The 23,644-nt window shown below is 43.9% G+C and overlaps 1 protein-coding gene across 2 annotated transcripts in view; it reads left to right on the top strand.

Annotated features, from left to right (window-relative positions):
- Positions 1 to 23,644, top strand: part of LOC140409647 (disintegrin and metalloproteinase domain-containing protein 12-like) — a 1,449,600-nt gene that overhangs the window by 41,144 nt on the left and 1,384,812 nt on the right. For both annotated transcript variants that reach the window (XM_072497981.1, XM_072497982.1), the window contains exons 2-3: positions 13,009 to 13,118; positions 22,369 to 22,445. In XM_072497981.1, coding sequence (XP_072354082.1) covers positions 13,009 to 13,118; positions 22,369 to 22,445 — 187 coding nt within the window. The remainder of the gene's footprint in view (positions 1 to 13,008; positions 13,119 to 22,368; positions 22,446 to 23,644) is intronic.

Here is a 23,644-nt window from a genome sequence, read left to right as displayed (position 1 = left end):
AGTAAAAAGACCTATTAATTCCTACTGGAATTAGGCTCCCCTGCCTGCATGGGTCTCACGCCCACAACCCAAATATATGCAGAGCAGGTGGATTGGCCATGCTAAATTGTCCCTGTATTGGAAAAAAATAATTGTATGCTCTAAATTTAAACAAAAAAACGAATTCCTACTGGGCAGCATGGTATCACAGTGGTCCCTGACTTGGGTCACTGTCTGTGTGTCGTCTGCACGTTCTCCCCGTGTCTGCGTGGGTTTCCTCCGGGCGCTCCAGTTTCCTCCCACAAGTCCCAAAAGACGTGCTTGTTAGGTGAATTGGACATTCTGAATTCTCCCTCAGTGTACCCGAACAGGCGCCGGAGTGTGGCGACTAGGGGGTTTTCACCGTAACTTTGTTGCAGTGTTAATGTGAGCCTATTTGTGACATTTATAAAGATTATTACTCTTTGCTTCCTGTCTGCCAATCAGTTTTCAACCATCTCAAAACACTGCCCTTAATCCCATGCACTTTAATTTGACACATTAATCTCTTCTGTGGGACTTTGTCAAAAGGCTTCTGAAAGCCCAACTATACCACAGCAACTGGCTCCCCATCTTTAATTCTTCTAGTTACATCCACAAAGAATTCCACTAAATTTGTCAAACATGATTTCCCTTCATAAATCCATGCTGACTCTGTCCGAACCTGCCACTCTTTTCTAAGTGCTCTGCTGTAAAATCTTTCAGAATGGATTCTAGAATTATCCCCACGACTGACGTCAGGCTTACTTGTCTATAATTCCATTTTATCTCTACCTACCTTTTTTAATAGTGGATTTATATCAGCCACCCTCCAATTTGCAGGGACTGTTCCCCAGTCTATAGAATCCTGGAAGATGACCATCAATGCATCCACTATTTCAAGGGCCACTTCCTTTAGCACTCTGGGATGTAGATTATCAGGCCCCGGGGATTTATCAGCCTCCAATCGCATCAATTTATCCGACACCATTTCTCTACTGATATTGATCTCCTCCAGTTCCTCCCTCTCACTTTACATTCCCCAACATTTCTGTATCTTATTTGTGTCATCATTTTTAAAACAGAACCAAAGTATGTATTTACCTGCTCAGCCATTTCTCTGTCTCCTATTATACATCCCACATTCCATACTTACTCTTCCAATGTCTTCCATCGGGCAGGAGATTCAAAAGTCTGAGAACACGCACAAACAGATTCAAAAACAGCTTATTTCCCACTGTTACCAGACTCCTAAATGACCCTCTTATGACTTACCTGATTAATACTATACTCCTGTATGCTTCATCCGATTACATTGTGTACCTTGTGTTGCCCTATTATAAAAATTATTGTATTTTCTTTTCTTTTCTTTTCTTTTCATGTGTGTAATGATCTGTTTGAGCTGCTTGCAGAAAAATACTTATCACTGTACCTCGGGACACATGACAATAATAATAATAATAGCTTATTGTCTCAAGTAGGCTTCAATGAAGTTACTGTGAAAAGACCCTAGTCGTCACATTCCGGCCCCTTTTGGGGGAGGCCGGTGTGCGGGAATTGAACCCGCGCTGCTGGCATTGTTCTGTATTACAAGCCAGCTGTTTAGCCCACTGTGCTAAACCAGCCCCTAAAACCAGCCCCAATAAATAAATCCAAATCCACTGTTTCTGACTAAGGGACCTACATTTGTCTTCACCAATCTTTTTCTCTTCACGTACCTGTAGAAACTTTTACAGTCAGTTTTTATGTTTCCTGCAGGCTTACTCTCATACTCCACTTTCCCTATTTTAATCAATCCCTTGGTCCTTCATTGTTGAATTCTAAACTGTTCCCAATCCTCAGACCTGTTGTTTTTCTTGTGAAGGTGAACAGATTGGTGAAGACAAATGGAGGTCCCTTACATTCAGAAACAGGGAAATATATATTGGGGAAAAACAAACAGCTGACCAACTAATTACACACAGATACAGAGAAGCTAGGTGCAGGAGGAGGTCTTTTAGCCCTTTGAGCTGCTCCACCATTCATCACGATCATGGCTGATCATTCAACTCAATAGCCTAATCCTGCTTTGTCCCCATAACCTTTGATCCCATTCACCCCGAGTGCTATATCTAGCCGCCTCTTGAATATATTCAATGTTTTAGCATCAACTACTTCCTGTTGTACTGAGTTCCACAGGTTCACCAATTTTTGGGTGAAGAAATGTCTCCTCATCTCTGTCTCAAATGGTTTACCCTGAATCCTCAGACTATGACCCCTGGTTCTTGTCACACCCATCATTGGTAACATCTTCCCAGCATCTACCCTGTCTAGTCCTGTTAGAATTTTATAAGTCTCTGTGAGATCCCCCTTCATTCTTCTGAACTCCAGCAAGAACAGTCCTAACCTAATCAATCCACCCATATATATCAGTCCCGCCATCCCTGGAATCAGTCTGGTAATCCTTCGCTGCACTCCCTCGAGAGCAAGAACATCCTTCCTCAGAAAAGGATACCAAAACTGCCCACAATACTCCAGGTGTGGCCTCACCAAAGCCCTGTATAATTGCAGCAACACATCCCTGCTTCTATACTCGAATCCTCTTGCAATGAAAGCCAACATACCATTAGCCTTCTTTACTGCCTGCTGCATCTGCATGCTTACCTTCAGCAAATGGTGCACAATGACACCCAGGTCCCGCTGCACACTCCCCTCTCCCAATTTACAACCATTCAGGTAGCAATCTGCCTTCCTGTTTTTGCTTCCAAAGTGAATAACCTCACATTTATCCAAATTATATTGCATCTGCCATTGATTTGCCCACACACCCAACCTGTCCAGATCATGCTGTAGGATCCCTGCATCCTCGTCACAGTTCACTTTCCCACCTAACTTGGTATCATCTGCAAACTTTGAGATGTTACATTTTGTTTCCTCATCCAAATCATTAATATATATTGTGAATAGCTGGGGTCCCAGCACCGATCCCTGTGGTACCCCACTGGTTACTGCCTGCCAATTTGAAAAGGACCCATTAATCCCTACTCTTTGTTTCCTCTCTGCCAACCAGTTTTCTATCCACCTCAATATGTTTCCCCCAATCCCATGCACTTTAATTTTGTACAATAATCTCTTATGCGGGAATTTGTCAAACGCCTTCTGAAAGTCCAAATATACCACATCGACTGGCTGTACGAGATACATCTTCAAAGAATTCCAACAGGTTTGTCAAGCACGATTTTCCCTTCATAAATCTATGCTGACTCTGACTGATCCTGCCACTGCTTTCTAAATGTTCCGCTATAAATAATGGATTCAAGAATTTTCCCACCACCCTGTTTTCTCTCTACCTCCCATTTTGAATATTGGAGTGTCAGCTACCCTCCAATCTGCAGGAACTGTTCCAGAGTCCATAGAATCCCGGAAGATGACCACCAATGCATCCACTATTTCCAGAGCCACCTCCTTAGGCACTCTGGGATGCAGATTCTCAGGCCTTGGGGATTTATCCACCTTCAATCCCTTCAATTTTCCAGCACCATTTATCTACTAATATTGATCATCCTCAGTTCTTCACTCTCACTAAACCTTTCATTCTCCAACATGTCTGGTATCTGATTTGTGTCCTCTTTTGTGAAGACAGAATCAAAGTATGTATTCATTTGTTCAGCCATTTATTTGTTCCTTATTATACACTCCCATGTTTCTGTCAGTAGGGGGCCTACATTTGTCTTTACCAATCTCTTTCTCTTCACATATCTGTAGAAACTCTTAGTGCCAGTCTTTATGTTCCCTGCAAGCTTTGTTTCGTACTGTGTTTTCCCCTTCTAAACTGCTCTCAATCCTCAGACCTATTATTTTTCTTGGCCAATCTGTATGCTTCTTCCTTGCATCACATACTATTTCTAATTTCCTTTGTAAGCCATGGATTGGCCCTCTTACCCCTTTTGCTTTTGTGCCAGACAAGAATGAACAGTTGCTGTAGTTCCTCCATGTGGTCCTTGACTGTCTGCCATTGCCTATCCACTGTCATCCCTTTCAGTAACTCTTCCAAATCTATCAAGACCAACTCACACTTCATATCTTCAGAGTTTCCTGTATTAAGATTCAGCACCCTAGTCTCCAAATCAACTACTTCACTCTCCATCTTGATAAAAAAATTCTACCATGTTATGGTCGCTCATCCCCAGGGCGTCTCGCACAGCCAGATTGGCAATGATTCACTTCTCATTACACAGTTCCCAGCCGAAGATGGCATGCTCTCTAGTTGGTTCCTCCACATATTGGTCAAGAAACCATCCCGTATACACTCCAGGAATTCCTCCTCTATGGCATTGTGCCTAATTTGATTTTCCCAATCTGTGTGAAGATTAAAATCACCCATGATCACCGGTATTCCCTTATTACATGCATCTCTAATTTTGTGTTTAATGCCAGTCCCAACATCACCACTGCAGTTTGGGGGTCTATATATGGCACTCACTAATGGTTTTTGCCCCATGGTATTTCTGAACTCTACCCATACAGACTCCACATTGTCAGAGCTAATATCCTTTCTCACTATTGTGTTCTGTCTTCACAAAGAAGGACACAAATAACATGCCAGCAATGTTAGAGAACACAGGGTTTAGTGAGAGGGAGAAACTGAAATAAATCAGCATGAATAGGGAAATTGATGAGACTGAATCATAGAATTATAGAATTTACAGTGCAGAAGGAGGCCATTCATTGGAAAGAGCACCCTACCCAAAGTCCACACCTCCACCCTATCCCCATAACCCAGTAACCCCACCCAACACTAAGGGCAATTTTGGACACTATGGGTAATTTAGCATGGCCAATCCACCTAACCTACACATCTTTGGACTGTGGGAGGAAACCGGAGCACTCGGAGGAAACCCACGCACGCGCGGGGAGAGAATGTGCAGACTCCGCATAGACAGTGACCCAAGCCTGGAATCGAACCTGGGACCCTGGAGCTGTGAAGCAATTGTGCTATCCACAATGCTACCGTGCTGCCCGTGAAGGCCAATAAATCCCAGGGCCTGATCTTCTTCATCCCAGAGTACTCAAGGAAATGGCACTAGAAATAGTGGATGCATTGGTGGCCATCTTCTCAGACTCTATAGACCCTAAAACAGTTCCTGGTAGCTAATGTAGTTCCACTATCTAAAAAGGGAGGAAGTGGGAAAATAAGGAATTATAGATTAATCCGCCTGATGTCGGTCGTAGGGAAAATTCTGGAGTCCATGATGAAAGACAAACAGCCAACGTTTCTGCATGGGTCAGACAGGAGTCATATCTTGTCTTTAAATCAGCGTCAAGAGGCCTCTATCTCAAAGAGCATCTCTTTAAAGCAAGAATTTGTGATTGTCAGTGGGATTTATTCGAGATTATTCGGGAACTGAGTTGTTTTTTTCCCCAAGGAGAGAATGCTGGAAAATCTCAGCAGGTCTGGCAGCATCTGTCGGGAGAGAAAAGAGCTAATGTTTCGAGTCCGGTGACCCTTTGTCAAAGCTGTATTGTAGGATATTGTATTCACTGTATTCAGTAGTATTATTTAAGGGGTAATTGTAAGTTGTTTTCTGGTTTGATGTTAAAAATATTATACTCCTGTGTTGGTGATGAAGTTTGTTTTAATGTACTATTTTGATGTATCCCTATTTCTTTGTGTAATCACTCCTGGAGCGAGGTATCCATTCCTCACAATTTTACAAAACTAAAGTAAAATATTGGGGTTTCTGTCCAGTCTCATAGCCACTGTTGGGTTCTGGTCTGGGATGGTAATAATTGTCAGAAGGTTTCCTTTTCTACTTCATCTTGACCTGTATGTTGTTGGGTAACCAGCAGGCTCTGGCCTCACATATTTCCAGAAATGCGATGCTGGGAATTTTAACTGTAGCTGGAACCCACCCAGACCTTTTTAAAACTTTAGCATAATTACCTAACTTTTGTATTCAATCTCTCTATTTACGAAACCCAAGATCCTACATGCTTTTCTCACGTCTCACTATGTCCAACCAACTTCAATGATTGATGCACATTTCTCTCAGGTCTTTCTGACCATGCATACTATTAATAATTGTGTTATTGTATGGGCAGCACGATGGCGCAGTGGTTAGCACTGCCGCCTCACGGCGCCGAGGTCCCAGGTTCGATCCCGGCCCTGTGTCACTGTCCGTGTGGAGTTTGCACATTCTCCCCGTGTTTGCGTGGGGTTCGCCCCCACAACCCAAAGATGTGCAGGATAGGTGGATTGACCACGCTAAATTGTCCCTTTATTGGAAAAATGAATTGGGTACTCTAAATTTACAAAAAAAAAGAATTGTGTTATTGGCTAAGATTTTCCGTTCAGGACTCTAAGTGCTCCCATTATCAGAGAATCGCAGCGGGATTGCACTGCCGTTATAAATGGTGCCCAGGTGTATATTTATGCATGGCGGAGAGCCCACCATAATCCATCGGAATTATAGTATTGGCCTGTAAGGAAAGACTAAATGAAAACACTGAGCTCCTTTGATGTGGTGAGGATCTGTCAATCACTGCAAGAGTGTATATATACATTGTGGTTAGCATCAAAGCAGTGCACTTGAGATGCATTCCAGTGTGAAACTAAATAAAAATAAACAATCCACCAAGCAGCTGTGTCTGAACTGTCAATAAGAGGCTAGTGAAAGGTCTTGCTCTGTGAAATCGAAAGGATGTCTCGGGAATTTGAAATGAAAATGAAATGAAAATCGCTTATTGTCACAAGTAGGCTTCAAATGAAGTTACTGTGAAAAGCCCCTAGTCGCCACATTCCGGCACCTGTTCGGGGAGGCTGGTACGGGAATCGAACCGTGCTGCTGGCCTGCCTTGGTCTGCTTTCAAAGCCAGCTCTAAAGCCCATCTACACTATTCCCTTATTGTTCATATGTCTATCCAATGACCATTTGAATGTCCTTAGTGTTGGCGAGTCCACTACTGTTGCAGGCAGGGCATTCCATGCCCTTCCTACTCTCTGAGTAAAGAACCTACCTCTGACATCTGTCTTATATCTATCTCCTCTCAATTTAAAGCTATGTCCCCTTGTGCTAGACATCACCATCCGAGGAAAAAGGCTCTTACTGTCCACCCTATCCAATCCTCTGATCATCTTGTATGCCTCAATTAAGTCACCTCTTAACCTTCTTCTCTCTAACGAAAACAGCCTCAAGTCCCTCAGCCTTTCCTCATAAGATCTTCCCTTCATACCAGGCAACATTCTGGTAAATCTCCTCTGCACCCTTTCCAATGCTTCCACATCCTTCCTATAATGCGGCAACCAGAATTGCACGCAATACTCCAAATGCGGCCGCACCAGAGTGTTGTATAGCTGCAACATGACCTCATGGCTCCTAAACTCAATCCCTCTACCAATAAAAGCTAACACACCGTACGCCTTCTTAACAACCCTCTCAACCTGGGTGGCAACTTTCAGGGATCTATGTACATGGACACCGAGATCTCTCTGCTCATCCACACTGCCAAGAATCTTACCATTAGCCCAGTACTCAGTCTTCCTGTTATTCCTTCCAAAATGAATCACCTCTCACACTTTTCTGCATTAAACTCCATTTGCCACCTCTCAGCCCATCGCTGCAGCTTATCTATGTCCCTCTGTAACTTGTAACATCCTTCCGCACTGTCCACAACTCCACCGACTTTAGTGTCATCTGCAAATTTACTCACCCATCCTTCTACGCCCTCCTCCAGGTCATTTATAAAAATGACAAACAGCAGTGGCCCAAAAACAGATCCTTGTGGTACACCACTAGTAACTGGACTCCAGTCTGAACATTTCCCATCAACCACCACCCTTTGTCTTCTTCCAGCTAGCCAATTTCTGATCCAAACTGCTAAATCACCCTGAATCCCATGCCCCTGTATTTTCTGCAGTAGCCTACCATGGGGAACCTTATCAAATGCTTCACTAAAATCCATGTACACCACATCCACTGCATTACCCATATCCACCTGTTTGGTCACCTTCTCAAAGAACTCTATAATGTTTGTGAGGCACGACCTATCCTTCACAAAACCGTGTTGACTATCTCTAATCAAATTATTCCTTTCCAGATGATTATACATCCTATCTCTTATAAACCTTTCCAAGATTTTTCCCACAACAGAAGCCAGGCTCACTGGTCTATAGATATTGGGGTTATCTCTACTCCCCTTCTTGAACAAGGGGACAACATTTGCTATCCTCCAGTCTTCTGGCACTATTCCTGTAGACAAAGATGACTTAAAGATTAAGGCCAAAGGCTCAGCAATCTCCTCCCTAGCTTCCCAGAGAATCCTAGGATAAATCCCATCCGGCACAGGTGACTTATCTATTTTCACACTTTCCAGAATTGCTAACACCTCCTCCTTATGAACCTCAAACCCTTCTAGTCTAGTAGCCTGAATCTCAGTATTCTCCTCGACAACATTGTCTTTTTCCTGTGTGAATACTGGACGAAACATATTCATTTAGCAACTCTCCTATCTCCTCGGACTCCAAGCACAACTTCCCACTACTGTCCTTGACTGGCCCTACTCTTACCCTAGTCATTCCTTTATTCCTGACATATTTATAGAAAGCTTTAGGGTTATCCTTGATCCTACCTGCCAAAGACTTCTCATGTCCCCTCCTGGCTCTTCTTAGTTCTCTCTTTAGGTCCTTCCTAGCTAACTTGTAACTCTCGAGCGCCCTAACTGAACCTTCATGTCTCATCTTAACAACCACCCTGTTGCTTTCGCTCCTATCCAGAATCATCTTTGCAATCCTCTCCTCTACATCTCTGGAACTTTTCAGAGGCCTATAGAAAACCTCTAACAGGGTGACCTCTCCTTTCCTGTTTCTGTTGCAAGAGCAGCATAGGGCACCGTGAATAGTGTTCTAACAGGGACCAGGTCAGTCCTTGTTCGAGGTGTTCGAGTGTTGATTGTAGAGCCAGGGAGATAGCATCTGCTGTGGACAGGTTGCGGTGATAGGTGAACTGCAATGGATCGAGACCGTCTGGGAGGCTGGCAGTGATCCGTCTCATGACTAGCCGCTCATAGCATTTCATGATAACAGACATCAGGGCCACCGGTCGGTAGTCGTTGAGGCAGGCTACCTTGTTCTTTGGTCCATATGTACGCAAATATTTGAACACGCTGGAGACAAAGTGCTGGGTATTGTTGGTCATTAGCCTTTGTGGAGTGACGTATGCAGCAGAGTGTCCCTTCAGATTTCCAATTCTTGTGGTGCTCTTCATGTCGGGCAAGTCATTAACTTCACACAATCCTGAGGGCGAATCAACCAGGTATTGTCTCCAATTCCTCTGAAATATACCTGCCACAGTGAGTGGTCATGGAAGGTCTGGTACTTCATGGAGCTGCAGTGGTTCTTTGGTTTATGAGGCCTGACTGCATTGCATGGTGCACATCTGGACACTTCCCTCTCTATGTCACCGTACATTGAGGACCACTACATTGTTTCCTTTGCCCTAAACTTTGTTGCTTCAACCCCTGCGTATCCTTGTTGGAGTTTCTGGGTGTAGACTTGTGCAGAGAGTTGATGATGATGAACCTGTGGCTATGCAATATCAGTCCATATTGCACGGTTAAATCAATATCATCGGGTTAAAAAGTGCTGAGTTTGTGCGGAAATTCATTTGATGTCATGGGCCATCCCTTCATGAGAATGTCATGGAGCTGCCAGCATGAGTGAACATAGAACATAGAACGATACAGCGCAGTACAGGCCCTTCGGCCCACGATGCTGCACCGAAACAAAAGCCATCTAACCTACACTATGCCATTATCATCCATATGCTTATCCAATAAACTTTTAAATGCCCTCAATGTTGGCGAGTTCACTACGGTAGCAGGTAGGGCATTCCACGGCCTCACTACTCTTTGCGTAAAGAACCTACCTCTGACCTCTGTCCTATATCTATTACCCCTCAGTTTAAAGCTATGTCCCCTCGTGCCAGCCATTTCCATCCGCGGGAGAAGGCTCTCATTGTCCACCCTATCTAACCCCCTGATCATTTTGTATGCCTCTATTAAGTCTCCTCTTAACCTTCTTCTCTCTAACGAAAACAACCTCAAGTCCATCAGCCTTTCCTCATAAGATTTTCCCTCCATACCAGGCAACATCCTGGTAAATCTCCTCTGCACCCGCTCCAAAGACTCCAATTCCTTCCTATAATGCGGTGACCAGAACTGTACGCAATACTCCAAATGCGGCCGTACCAGAGTTTTGTACAGCTGCAACATGACCTCCTGACTCCGGAACTCAATCCCTCTACCAATAAAGGCCAACACTCCATAGGCCTTCTTCACAACCCTATCAACCTAGGTGGCAACTTTCAGGGATCTATGCACATGGACACCTAGATCCCTCTGCTCATCCACACTTCCAAGAACTTTACCATTCGCCAAATATTCCGCATTCCTGTTATTCCTTCCAAAGTGAATCACCTCACACTTCTCTACATTAAACTCCATTTGCCACCTCTCAGCCCAGCTCTGCAGCTTATCTATGTCCCTCTGTAACCTGCTACATCTTTCTACACTGTCGACAACACCACCGGCTTTAGTGTCGTCTGCAAATTTACTCACCCACCCTTCTGCGCCTTCCTCTAGGTCATTGATAAAAATGACAAACAGCAACGGCCCCAGAACAGATCCTTGTGGTACGCCACTTGAAACTGAACTCCATTCTGAACATTTCTCATCAACCACCACCCTCTGTCTTCTTTCAGCTAGCCAATTTCTGATCCACATCTCTAAATCACCCTCAATCCCCAGCCTCCGTATTTTCTGCAATAGCCTACCGTGGGGAACCTTACCAAACGCTTTACTGAAATCGATATACACCACAGCAACTGCTCTACCCTCGTCTACCTGTTCAGTCACCTTCTCAAAGAACTCGATAAGGTTTCTGAGGCATGACCTACCCTTTACAAAGCCATGCTGACTATTCCTGATCATATTATTCCTATCTAGATGATTATAAATCTTGTCTCTTATAATCCCCTCCAAGACTTTACCCACTACAGACGTGAGGCTCACCGGTCTATAGTTGCCGGGGTTGTCTCTGCTCCCCTTTTTGAACAAAGGGACCACATTTGCTATCCTCCAGTCCTCTGGCACTATTCCTGTAGCCAATGATGATATAAAAATCAAAGCCAAAGGTCCAGCAATCTCTTCCCTGGCCTCCCAGAGAATCCTAGGATAAATCCCATCAGGCCCCGGGGACTTAACTATTTTCAGCCTGTCCAGAATTGCCAACACCTCTTCCCTACGTACCTCAATGCCATCTATTCTAATAGCCTGGGTCTCAGCATTCTCCTCCACAACATTATCTTTTTCCTGAGTGAATACTGACGAAAAATATTCATTTAGTATCTCGCCTATCTCTTCAGACTCCACACACAACTTCCCATCCCTGTCCTTGACTGGTCCTACTCTTACCCTAGTCATTCGCTTATTCCTGACATACCTATAGAAAGCTTTTGGGTTTTCCTTGATTTTACCTGCCAGTGATCTGCTGTGAAGACAGTTTCCAGTTCCTCAATTGTGCACGGCGACAGCACTTGAATTGTCTTAATATTAATGACTCCCTCATGATCTGCATGCTCAGTATGGGTAAGTAAGCCCTGGAAAGGGCATTAGTGCGGTATAGATCCTTACAGCACTTGTAGATCACACCCGCTGCAGACGTGGTCATGCAGTATTGCGGGCCTTTTTTTGGATGGTGATGAGCATCTGGCGATCAGTTTCAACACTGGCAGTGTGAGCATAGATAAAACCATGGAATTAAGTATCCATACTCCTGCCTTCTTCCCATAACCCCTGATCCCCTTATTAATCAAGAACCTATCTATCTCTGTCTTAAAGACACTCAGTGATTTGGCCTCCACAGCCTTCTGCAGCGAAGAGTTCCACAGATTCACCACTCTCTGGCTGAAGAAATTCCACCTCATCTCTGCTTTGAAGGATCGTCCCTTTAGTCTGAGATTGATAATGTTAAAATTGAATGGGAAAAGTACTGAAAATGTTGGATACACTTAAAATGAACCACTTCACACTGCTCTACATGAAGTTCAACTGCCATATGCCTGCCCAATTCACCCAGTATGTTTGTGCCCTCATCACGTCGATTGGTTTATGTAATTAATCCATGTTAAAAAAGTGGCTTCTTTGAAATTTTCTAAACATTTGAGAGGACAGAAAGGAAAGACCAAGGATGGCAGAAACTCTCAACGAATTTTTTAAAATTTGGGGGCCAGCTGGATTAGCTTACATGATGCAGGGTGCAGCCAACAGCGTGGATTCTATTACCATACCGGCTGAGGTTATTCATGAGGTCTTCTCAACCTTGCCCCTCACATGAGGTGTGGTGATCCTCAGGTTAAATTACCACCAGTCAGCTCTCCCAGTTAAAAAGGAAAGATGCCAATGGTCATCTGAGTCTATGGTAACTTTTCCTCGGGGCAGCACGGTGACAGAGTGGTTAGCATTGCTGCCTCACAGCAGCAGGCACCAGGGATCAATTCCGACCTCGGGTCCCTGTCTGCGGGGCGTTTGCTGTTATTCCAGTGCCTGCGTGGGTTTCCTCCCACAGTCCAAAGATGTGCAGTTAGGTGGATTGGCCATGATAAATTGCTCCTTAGTGTCAGAAAGTTAGGTGAGGTTACAAGGTTATCAGGGTAGATGCAAACTCGATTGGCCTCTTCTGCACTGTAGGGATTCTATAATTCTAAAAAGTACTTTGATGTGATTGTTGAATTGCCGTTAAATTGCCCTTGAATTTAGCTTTCAGATATAATAATTGCATTTAAATTTCACCAGCTGCTGTGATGGCATTTGAATCCATGTTCCCCACAGCAATGGACTGGGTCAGAGGATTACTCGTCCAGCAACATTAGCACAACACCATCATCTGTGTTGCAATTTGTGTTGTATTTAAGCTACATGTACTGTAAACTAATCTTTGTTGAAATGTCATTAAATCTTCCCTTGTATTTCACACAGGTTCTCACTTTTATCAGGAAAAACTACTTGAAGAACTGAAGGATTACAAGTTTGTATTCCCACATGTCATCTCTGGGAATAGGAAACAGAGTGTAGCTACACTGCCTCAGGTAAATAATCTAATGGCGTTCGACAGTCTGAATACATTAACTCATCCCAACCTGTTGTATCTCCTCTTGTCTGCTGCAATGATCTGAACCACTTCAATCCATCCAAGACCAGCAATTTGTTTATGGTATGTGTCTGTGGGAGAAAGTTCATAAGGGAGAGTGATGATTGTCCACTGGAGCAGATCTATGATAAAAAATTGTAGAAATTAGGAACATAGGAAGCTCAACCCCTCAAACCTGTTCTGCATTCAATTATTAGTGTTCGTGTTGGTCCTCTAGAGTTTGACACTGGGGTGTTAATAGTAGATAAAAAGGAATATTTTGCTTCTGTCTTCACAATATTAAATATAAAAACATTCCAGTCATAGACGTAAGTCAAGAGGTGGAAGGGATAGAGAAACTTTTTTTCATATAAATTTAGACCTGGTTCAATCAATCGATAAGAAGATGAAAATCCCCCATGGTAACTGCTGTACCATTTCTACATGCATCCGTTATTTCTTTGTTTATTGCCTGCCCCACCATAATGTTACTATTTGGTGGCCTATAGACTACTCCTATCAGTGACTTTTTTGCCTTACTATTCCTGATTTCCACCCAAATGGATTCAACCTTATCCTCCATAGCACCGATGTCATCCCTCACTACTGCCCGGATGACATCCTTAAATAACAGAGCTACACCACCTCCCTTACCATCCACTCTGTCCTTCCGAATAGTTTAATACCCTTGGATATTTAACTCCCAGTCGTGACCATCCTTTAACCATGTTTCAGTGATGGCCACTAAATCATAGTCATTCACAATGATTTGCGCCATCAACTCATTTACCTTATTCCGAATACTACGAGCATTCAGGTAAAGTACACTTATGTTGGCTTTTACACCTCTATTTTGAATCTTAACACCTCGATCAGTAACCTCTCTTAAGTTAATTTTCTTTTTAACTTTTCTCCTTGTTGTTGAACCCATATCTTCATGTAACAACCTGTTGCTTCACTTTCGATTTAATTTTTACTTCCCGACTTATTCCTTTTAGTATTACTGCGCCTATTCACTGAGCTCCCCTCAGTCACTGTACCCTGTACTGTCGCCCTTTTTGATTTTTGACTGTGGCTTCTCTGCCTTACACTTTCCCCCTTACTGCCTTTTGTTTCTGTCCCCGTTTCATTTCCCTCCGACTTCCTGCATCGGTTTCCATCCCCCTGCCACATTAGTTTAAACCCACCCCACAACAGCACTAGCAAACACAGGAGGTTTAAGAATTTTTCTTTTGGGGAACAATAGTAAATGTTGCCCCCTTGTGGGGGAAACAAAGAAAATGAGGAGAGTGGTCAAAAGCACGTTGGCCGCTGAGACGTTGAGCCTTGTCGAGGCGGTGTATATGGCCTTTTATATATAAGAACATAAGAATTAGGAGCAGGAGTAGGCCATCTGGCCCCTCGAGCCTGCTCCACCATTCAATGAGATCATGGCTGATCTTTTGTGGACTCAGCTCCACTTTCCGGCCCGAACACCATAACCCTTAAACCCTTTATTCTTCAAAAAACTAACTGTCTTGATCTTAAAAACATTGAATGAAGGAGCCTCAACTGCTTCACTGGGCAAGGAATTCCATAGATTCACAACCCTTTGGGTGAAGAAGTTCCCCCTACACTCAGTCCTAAATCTTCTTCCCCTTATTTTGAGGCAATGCCCCCTAGTTCTGCTTTCACCCGCCAGTGGAAACAACCTGCCCGCATCTATCCTATCTATTCCCTTCATAATCTTATATGTTTCTATAAGATCCCCCCATATCCTCCTAAATTCCAACAAGTACAGTCCCAGTCTACTCAACCTCTCCTCGTAATCCAACCCCTTTAGCTCTGGGATTAACCTAGTGAATCTCCTCTGCACACCCTCCAGTGCCAGCACGTCCTTTCTCAAGTAAGGAGACCAAAACTGAACACAATACTTAGGTGTGGCCTCACTAAGACCTTATACAATTGCAGCATAACCTCCCTGATCTTAAACTCCACCCCTCCAGCAAAATTCCATTTGCCTTCTTAATCACCTGTTGCACCTGTAAACCAACTTTTTGCGACTCATGCACTAGCACACCCAGGTCTCTCTGCACAGCAGCATGTTTTAATATTTTATCATTTAAATAATAATCCCTTTTGCTGTTATTTCTACCATAATGGATAACCTCACATTTGTCAACATTGTATTCCATCTGCCAGACCCTAGCCCATTCACTTAGCCTATCCAAATCCCTCTGCAGACTTCCAGTATCCTCTGCACTTTTTGCTTTCCCACTTATCTTAGTGTCGTCTGCAAACTTGGACACATTGCCCTTGGTCCCCAACTCCAAATCATCTATGTAAATTGTGAACAGTTGTGGGCCCAACACTGATCCCTGAGGGACACCACTAGCTACTGATTGTCAACCAGAGAAACACCCATGAGTCCCCACTCTTTGCTTTCTATTAATTAACCAATCCTCTATCCATGCTACTACTTTTCCCTTAATGCCATGTATCTTTATCTTATGCAGCAACCTTTTGTGTGGCACCTTGTCAAAGGCTTTCTGGAAATCCAGATATACCACATCCATTGGCTCCCCGTTATCTACCGCACTGTTAATGTCCTCAAAAAATTCCACTAAATTAGTTAGGCACGACCTGCCCTTTATGAACCCATGCTACGTCTCCCCAATGGGACAATTTCCATCCAGATGCCTCGCTATTTCTTCCTTGATGATAGATTCCAGCATCTTCCCTACTGCCGAAGTTAAGCTCACTGGCCTATAATTACCCGCTTTCTGCCTACCTCCTTTTTTAAACAGTGGTGTCACGTTTGCTAATTTCCAATCCGCCGGGACCACCCCAGAGTCTAGTGAATTTTGGTAAATTATCACTAGTGCATTTGCAATTTCCCTAGCATTCCCTTTTAGCACTCTGGGACGCATTCCTTCAGGTCCAGGAGACTTGTCTACCTTTAGCTCCGTTAGCTTGCCCATCACTACCTCCTTGGTGATAACAATCCTCTCAAGGTCCTCACCTGTCATAGCCTCATTTCCATCAGTCACTGGCATGTTATTTGTGTCTTCCACTGTGAAGACCAACCCAAAAAACCTGTTCAGTTCCTCAGCCATTTCCTCATCTCCCATTATTAAATCTCCCTTCTCGTCCTCTAAAGGACCAATATTTACCTTAGCTACTCTTTTTTGTTTGAGGTATTTGTAGAAACTTTTACTATCTGTTTTTATAATCTGAGCAAGTTTACTCTCATAATCTATCTTACTCTTTATAGCTTTTTTAGTAGCTTTCTGTTGCCCCCTAAAGATTTCCCAGTCCTCTAGTCTCCCACTGATCTTTGCTACTTTGTTTGTTTTTTCCTTCAATTTGATACTCTCCCTTATTTCCTTAGATATCCACGGTCGATTTTCCCTCTTTTTACCGACTATCCTTTTTGTTGGTATAAACCTTTGCTGAGCACTGTGAAAAATCACTTGAAAGGTTCTCCACTGTTCCTCAACTGTTTCACCATAAAGTCTTTGCTCCCAGTCTACCTTAGCTAGTTCTTCTCTCATCCCATTGTAATCTCCTTTGTTTAAGCACAAAACACTGGGGCTTGATTTTACCTTCTCACCCTCCATCTGTATTTTAAATTCCACCATATTGTGATCGCTCCTTCTGAGAGGATCCCTAACTATGAGATCCTGAATCAATCCTGTCTCATTACACAGGACCAGATCTAGGACCGCTTGTTCCCTCGTAGGTTCCATTACATACTGTTCTAGGAAACTATCGCGGATACATTCTATAAACTCCTCCTCAAGACTGCCTTGACCGACCTGGTTAAACCAATCGACATGTAGATTAAAATCCCCCATGATAACTGCTGTACCATTTCTACATGCATCAGTTATTTCTTTGTTTATTGCCTGCCCCACCATAATGTTACTATTTGGTGGCCTGTAGACTACTCTTATCAGTGACTTTTTCGCCTTACTATTCCTGATTTCCACCCAAATGGATTCAACCTTATCCTCCATAGCACCGATGTCATCCCTTACTGTTGCCCGGATGTCATCCTTAAATAACAGCTATACCACCTCCCTTAACATCCACTCTGTCCTTCCGAATAGTTTGATACCCTCGGATATTTAACTCCCAGTCGTGACCATCCTTTAACCATGTTTCAGTAATGGCCACTAAATCATAGTCATTCACGATGATTTGCGCCATCAACTCATTTACCTTATTCCGAATACTATGAGCATTCAGGTAAAGTACACTTATGTTGGCTTTTTACCACTGTTCTGAATCTTAACAACTCGATCAGTAACCTCTCTTAAGTTATTTTTCTTTTTAACTTTTCTCCTTGTTGTTGAACCCATATCTTCATGTAACAACCTGTTGCTTCACTTTCGATTTAATTTTTACTTCCCGACTTATTCCTTTTAGTATTACTGCGCCTATTCACTGAGCTCCCCTCAGTCACTGTACCCTGTACTGTCGCCCTTTTTGATTTTTGACTGTGGCTTCTCTGCCTTACACTTTCCCCCTTACTGCCTTTTGTTTCTGTCCCCGTTTCATTTCCCTCCGACTTCCTGCATCGGTTTCCATCCCCCTGCCATATTAGTTTAAACCCTCCCCACAACAGCACTAGCAAACACAGGAGGTTTAAGAATTTTTCTTTTGGGGAACAATAGTAAATGTTGCCCCCTTGTGGGGGAAACAAAGAAAATGAGGAGAGTGGTCAAAAGCACGTTGGCCGCTGAGACGTTGAGCCTTGTCGAGGCGGTGTATATGGCCTTTTATATATAAGAACATAAGAATTAGGAGCAGGAGTAGGCCATCTGGCCCCTCGAGCCTGCTCCACCATTCAATGAGATCATGGCTGATCTTTTGTGGACTCAGCTCCACTTTCCGGCCCGAACACCATAACCCTTAAACCCTTTATTCTTCAAAAAACTAACTGTCTTGATCTTAAAAACATTGAATGAAGGAGCCTCAACTGCTTCACTGGGCAAGGAATTCCATAGATTCACAACCCTTTGGGTGAAGAAGTTCCTCCTAAACTCAGTCCTAAATCTACTTCCCCTTATTTTGAGGCTATGCCTCCTAGTTCTGCTTTCACCCGCCAGTGGAAACAAGCTGCCCGCATCTATCCTATCTATTCCCTTCATAATCTTATATGTTTCTATAAGATCCCCCCATATCCTCCTAAATTCCAACAAGTACATGCTCCAAAGTGAGTCCATCCGCAGCTCCAAAGCCGTCAAGCGGTCTAACAGGAGCTGCAACTGAACACACTTCTTGCACATGAAGGAGCCAGGGACAGTGGACGTGTCCCTGAGCTCCCACATCGCACACGAGGAGCATGACATGGGTCTGAGATCTCCTGCCATGTCTTAAACCTTCGGTTTATACCCAAGATATATCCAAGATATTGCCAGACATTTTGGGATTAGGGGATTCGGGTAACATACCAATTGAGTGTCACATTGACAATAAATCCCTGTGGGAAAATGTGCAATCTACAAACAGTGTCAATGAGAAAAGTAAGAAGTCTTAGAACACCAGGTTAAAGTCCAACAGGTTTGTTTCGATATTGCTAGCTTTCGGAGCTCCGAAAAATGAGAAAAGGTTAAGGATAGACATCGCCAGTTTGAAGCAGATATTGGACAAAGGGGAGATAGCAAAAATTAATTGGGTCGACAGTAGCTATCAGGTATCTGATTATTTTATGAAGAGGGGCTAGTTCGCAGAAACGTTTGGACATTATTAACGAAGGGTGCTTGTTTCTGTGACTTTTTTCCTTTCAGAAATGAATTGAAGAAATAAAAAGTGCGTGGGGGGGGGGGGGGTGGGGGGGGGGGGGGTTGTGTGCGTTTTTAAGTTTCTTGCAATTTCGTTTTTTTGGGAGAAACTATTATTTACCAAATTATTATTTTTTTCTCCAAGGAAGGGGAGACTGTTAGGAATGGGTTAAGAGACATTCAAATTACATCTCAAATTGATGTTAAGTATCCAATAATTGACACTGATATGTAAAGGAGTTGCAGGTGGCACTTGTGGTGGTAGAGTTTTGTATGGAGTGTGTTCAAGGAAAAATTAAGATGTTTGGGAAAGAAGCAGAACTCTTGACTTTTTACTCAACAGCAGCCCCAAACTACCACTAGCCTGCCATTTGGAAAAAAGACCCATTAATTCCTACTCTTTGTTTCCTGTTTGCAAGCCAGTTTTCTATCCATCTCAATACACTAACTCTAATCCCATACACTTTAATTTTACAAGCTCCAAGCTTCATTAGCTCCAAGTCCAGTAATTTGTCGAGTGGGTTTATTATCACTATTAATTAGTCTAGTATCTTGTTCTTTGGGGTCAATTACGAGGGGGCATAGGTTTAAGGTGCGAGGGACAAGGTTTAGAGGAGATGTACGAGGCAAGTTTTTTTACACAGAGGGTAGTGGGTGCCTGGAACTCGTTGCCGGAGGAGTTGGTGGAAGCAGGGACGATAGTGACATTTAAGGGGCATCTTGACAAATACATGAATAGGATGGGAATAGAGGGAGGGTTTAAACTAATGTGGCAGGGGATGGGAACCGATGTAGGAAGTCAGTGGGGACAGAAACAAAAGGCAGGAAGGGAGAGTGTGTAAAGCATGACCAGAGAAAGCAGGGCAGAGAGCAAGGAAGGTCTACATTAAACTGCATTTATTTCAATGCAAGGGGCCTGACGGGCAAAGCGGATGAACTCAGGGCATGGACGGGCACATGGGACTGGGATATTATAGCTATGACTGAAACATGGCTAAGGGAGGGGCAGGACTGGCAGCTCAATGTTCCGGGGTACAGATGCTATAAAAAGGATAGAACAGGAGGTAAGAGAGGAGGGGGAGTGGCGTTTTTGATTAGGGAGAACATCACGGCAGTACTTAGAGGGGATATATCCGAGGGTTCGCCCACTGAGTCGATATGGGTGGAACTGAAAAATAAGAAGGGAGAGATCACCTTGGTAGGGCTGTACTACAGGCCCCCAAATAGTCAGCGGGAAATTGAGGAGCAAATATGTAAGGAGATTACAGATAGCTGCAAGAATAATAGGGTGGTAGTAGTAGGGGACTTTAACTTTCCCAACATTGACTGGGACAGCCATAGCATTAGGGGCTTGGATGGAGGGAAATTTGTTGAGTGTATTCAGGAGGAATTTCTCATTCAGTATGTGGATGGACCGACTAGAGAGGGGGCAAAACTTGACCTCGTCTTGGGAAATAAGGAAGGGCAAGTGACAGAAGTGCTAGTGAGGGATCACTTTGGGACAAGTGACCATAACTCCATTAGTTTTAAGATAGCTATGGAGAATGATAGGTCTGGCCCAAGAGTTAAAATTCTTAATTGGGGCAAGGCCAATTTTGATGGTATCAGACAGGAACTTGCAGAGGTAGATTGGGGGAGACTGTTGGCAGGCAAAGGGACGGCTGGTAAATGGGAGGCTTTTAAAAATGTGTTAACCAGGGTGCAGGGTAAGCACATTCCCTTTAGAGTGAAGGGCAAGGCTGGTAGAAGTAGGGAACCCTGGATGACTCGAGATATTGAGACTCTGGTCAAAAAGAAGAAAGAGGCATATGACGTACATAAACAACTGGGATCAAGTGGATCCCTTGAAGAGTATAGAGATTGTCGAAATAGAGTTAAGAGGGAAATCAGGAGGGCAAAAAGGGGACATGAAATTGCTTTGGCAAATAATGCAAGGGAGAATCCAAAGAGATTCTACAGATACATAAAGGGGAAAAGAGTAACTAGGGACAGAGTAGGGCCTCTTAAGGATCAACAAGGACATCTATGTGCAGAGCCACAAGAGTTGGGTGAGATCCTGAATGAATATTTCTCATCGGTATTCACGCATGGATGTTAGGAAACTAAGGGAAATAAATAGTGATGTCTTGAGAAGTGTGCATATTACAGAGGAGGAGGTGCTGGAAGTCTTAAAGCGCATCAAGGTAGATAAATCCCCGGGACCTGATGAAATGTATAGCTCCTTGAAGGTGGAGTCGCAGGTGGACAGGGTGGTGAAGAAGGCATTCGGCATGCTTGGTTTCATTGGTCAGAACATTGAATACAGGAGTTGGGACGTCTTGTTGAAGTTGTACAAGACATTGGTACGGCCACACTTGGAATACAGTGTGCAGTTCTGGTCACCCTATTATAGAAAGGATATTATTAAACTGGAACGAGTGCAGAAAAGATTTACTAGGATGTTGCCGGGACTTGATGGTTTGAGTTATAAGGAGAGGCTGGATAGACTGGGACTTTTTTCCCTGGAGCGTAGGAGGCTTAGGGGTGATCTTATAGAGGTCTATAAAATAATGAGGGGCATAGATAAGATAGTCAACATCTTTTCCCAAAGGTAGGGGAGTCTAAAACTAGAGGGCATAGGTTTAAGGTGAGAGGGGAGAGATTCAGAAGGGCCCAGAGGGGCAATTTCTTCACTCAGAGGGTAGTGAGTGTCTGGAATGTGCTGCCAGAGGTAGTAATAGAGGCGGGTACAATTGTGGCTTTTAAAAAGCATTTAGATAGTTACATGGGTAAGATGGGTATAGAGGGTTATGGGCCAAGTGCGGGCAACTGGGACTAGCTTAATGGTAAAAACTGGGCGGCATGGACTGGTTGGGCCGAAGGGCCTGTTTCCATGCTGTAAACTTCTATGATTTTATGATTCTATGAAACGGACCCAGGAAGTGTAGGAGATTTTAGTTTAGACGGGCAGCATGGTCGGCACGGGCTTGGAGGGCCGAAGGGCCTGTTCCTGTGCTGTACATTTCTTTGTTCTTTGATCTGATTTCAGATTTATTCATTGAATTATTTATTGACTAAATTCTCCTCAAATGATGTGATTTGAACTCATATGTCAGGAGCATTCATGCAGGCCTCTGGATTCTAAACCCAGTAACATTATCACTATGCTACTGCCATAGTCACATTTAGTTATGGACAAGAATGAGTCACAGTGAGACCAAGAAATGGGGCAGTTCAAATAGGGAAAACTGGATTACACTTTGAAAGAACTGTGGCAAAAAATGGGCTGAAATCCTTCTACATTCCATTGTCCACAATCCTCTGGCCAGTACAGGAGTTGGATTCTCATTCTGTTAAATTCTGCAATTACTCTTCAAAGGGATGATTGTCTTGTGAGTAATATGGAGGCTTCAGTCAGTAAATACTATCTAATAATGAGTAATTCTTTATGTCCCAATGCAGAAGAGCTATCCAAACCACATCAGCATGTCAGTGGAGCTAGAGGGAAAGGAATTAATACTGGATCTCAGGAGAAATACGTGAGTAAATCTCACTTTATGAACTGCGGAATAAGATGATATTACCAATCTACTGGGCTTGTTTTAAATTTAACTTGCCCCCTGTGAGGATGGGAGTCAGCAATTTCTGTTTCACTCTGTCCAAAAAATTCACAATAGCAAAATGTAGAATCAGAGAATTTACACTGCTGAAGGAGGCCATTCGGCCCATCGAGTCTACGCTGCCCCTTGAAAGAGCACCCCACTCTACCCCGTCCCAGAAACCCAGTAACCCGCCTAACCTTTGGACACTAAGGGGCAATTTAGCATGGCCAATTCACTTAACCTGCACATCTTTGGACTGTGGGAGGAAACCGGAGCACCCGGAGGAAACCCACGCAGACACGGGGAGAACGTGCAGACTCCGCACAGACAGTGACCCAAGGCCGGAATTGAACCTGCGGCCCTGGAGCTGTGAGGCAGCCGTGCTCACCACTGTTCCATCATACTGCTGTGTCGAGAAAATTTTACTCTGAACTATCTGGTAGCTTTTCTGGGATTGTTTCCCAGAATGAAACAGCACAGAAGGATTCGATTCAGCCAAGTTTACATCTGTTGGCTCTTTGGTAGAGCTGCCCAATTAATCCTACACTGAAGATTTATTCCTCTCAAGTATTTATCCAATTTATTTAAGCCATTTAAGTCTCTCAGTATCAACACTCTCTATTCTTACACAGCTCTGATTTCTCTGTACATTTGTTCCTTTTGTTCTCTCTGACTACGTAAATGTCATTAAAATATCCACAGCCACATGATCATTCACTTTTCGCTTCTCAACTCTAAGAAAACGTATTGGGCTGGATTTGATGGCAAAATCGTGAAACGCGATTGGGCGGAGAATAGCTTCCGACGCCAAAATCGCGGTAGCCGCTGGTTTGACGCTAAATGGGATGCTCCGACACACGAAAATGGCGTAAGTGCGGTGCTCGCCCCGTGGGCTGAAAGTACAGTAGGCATATCATTAGCGGGCCTGATATCTGGGGCGAAATTCTCCGGTATCGGCGCGATGTCCGCCGGTAAGGTAGGTGGTTTAATGTACGCCGGCGGGACAGGCATTCTAGCAGTGGGACTTCGGCCCATCCGGGCCAGAGAATCGCGGGGGGCGGGGGGGGGGGGGGGGCAAACCGGCAAGGCGCGATTCCCGCCCCCGCTGAATATCCGGTGGCGGAGAATTCGGCAAC

The sequence above is a fragment of the Scyliorhinus torazame genome, chromosome 3, assembly GCF_047496885.1.
Source record: "Scyliorhinus torazame isolate Kashiwa2021f chromosome 3, sScyTor2.1, whole genome shotgun sequence".
Classification (NCBI taxonomy): domain Eukaryota; kingdom Metazoa; phylum Chordata; class Chondrichthyes; order Carcharhiniformes; family Scyliorhinidae; genus Scyliorhinus; species Scyliorhinus torazame.
Note: the sequence above shows the minus strand (reverse complement) of the source record. Positions and strands in the feature narration are given on the sequence as shown.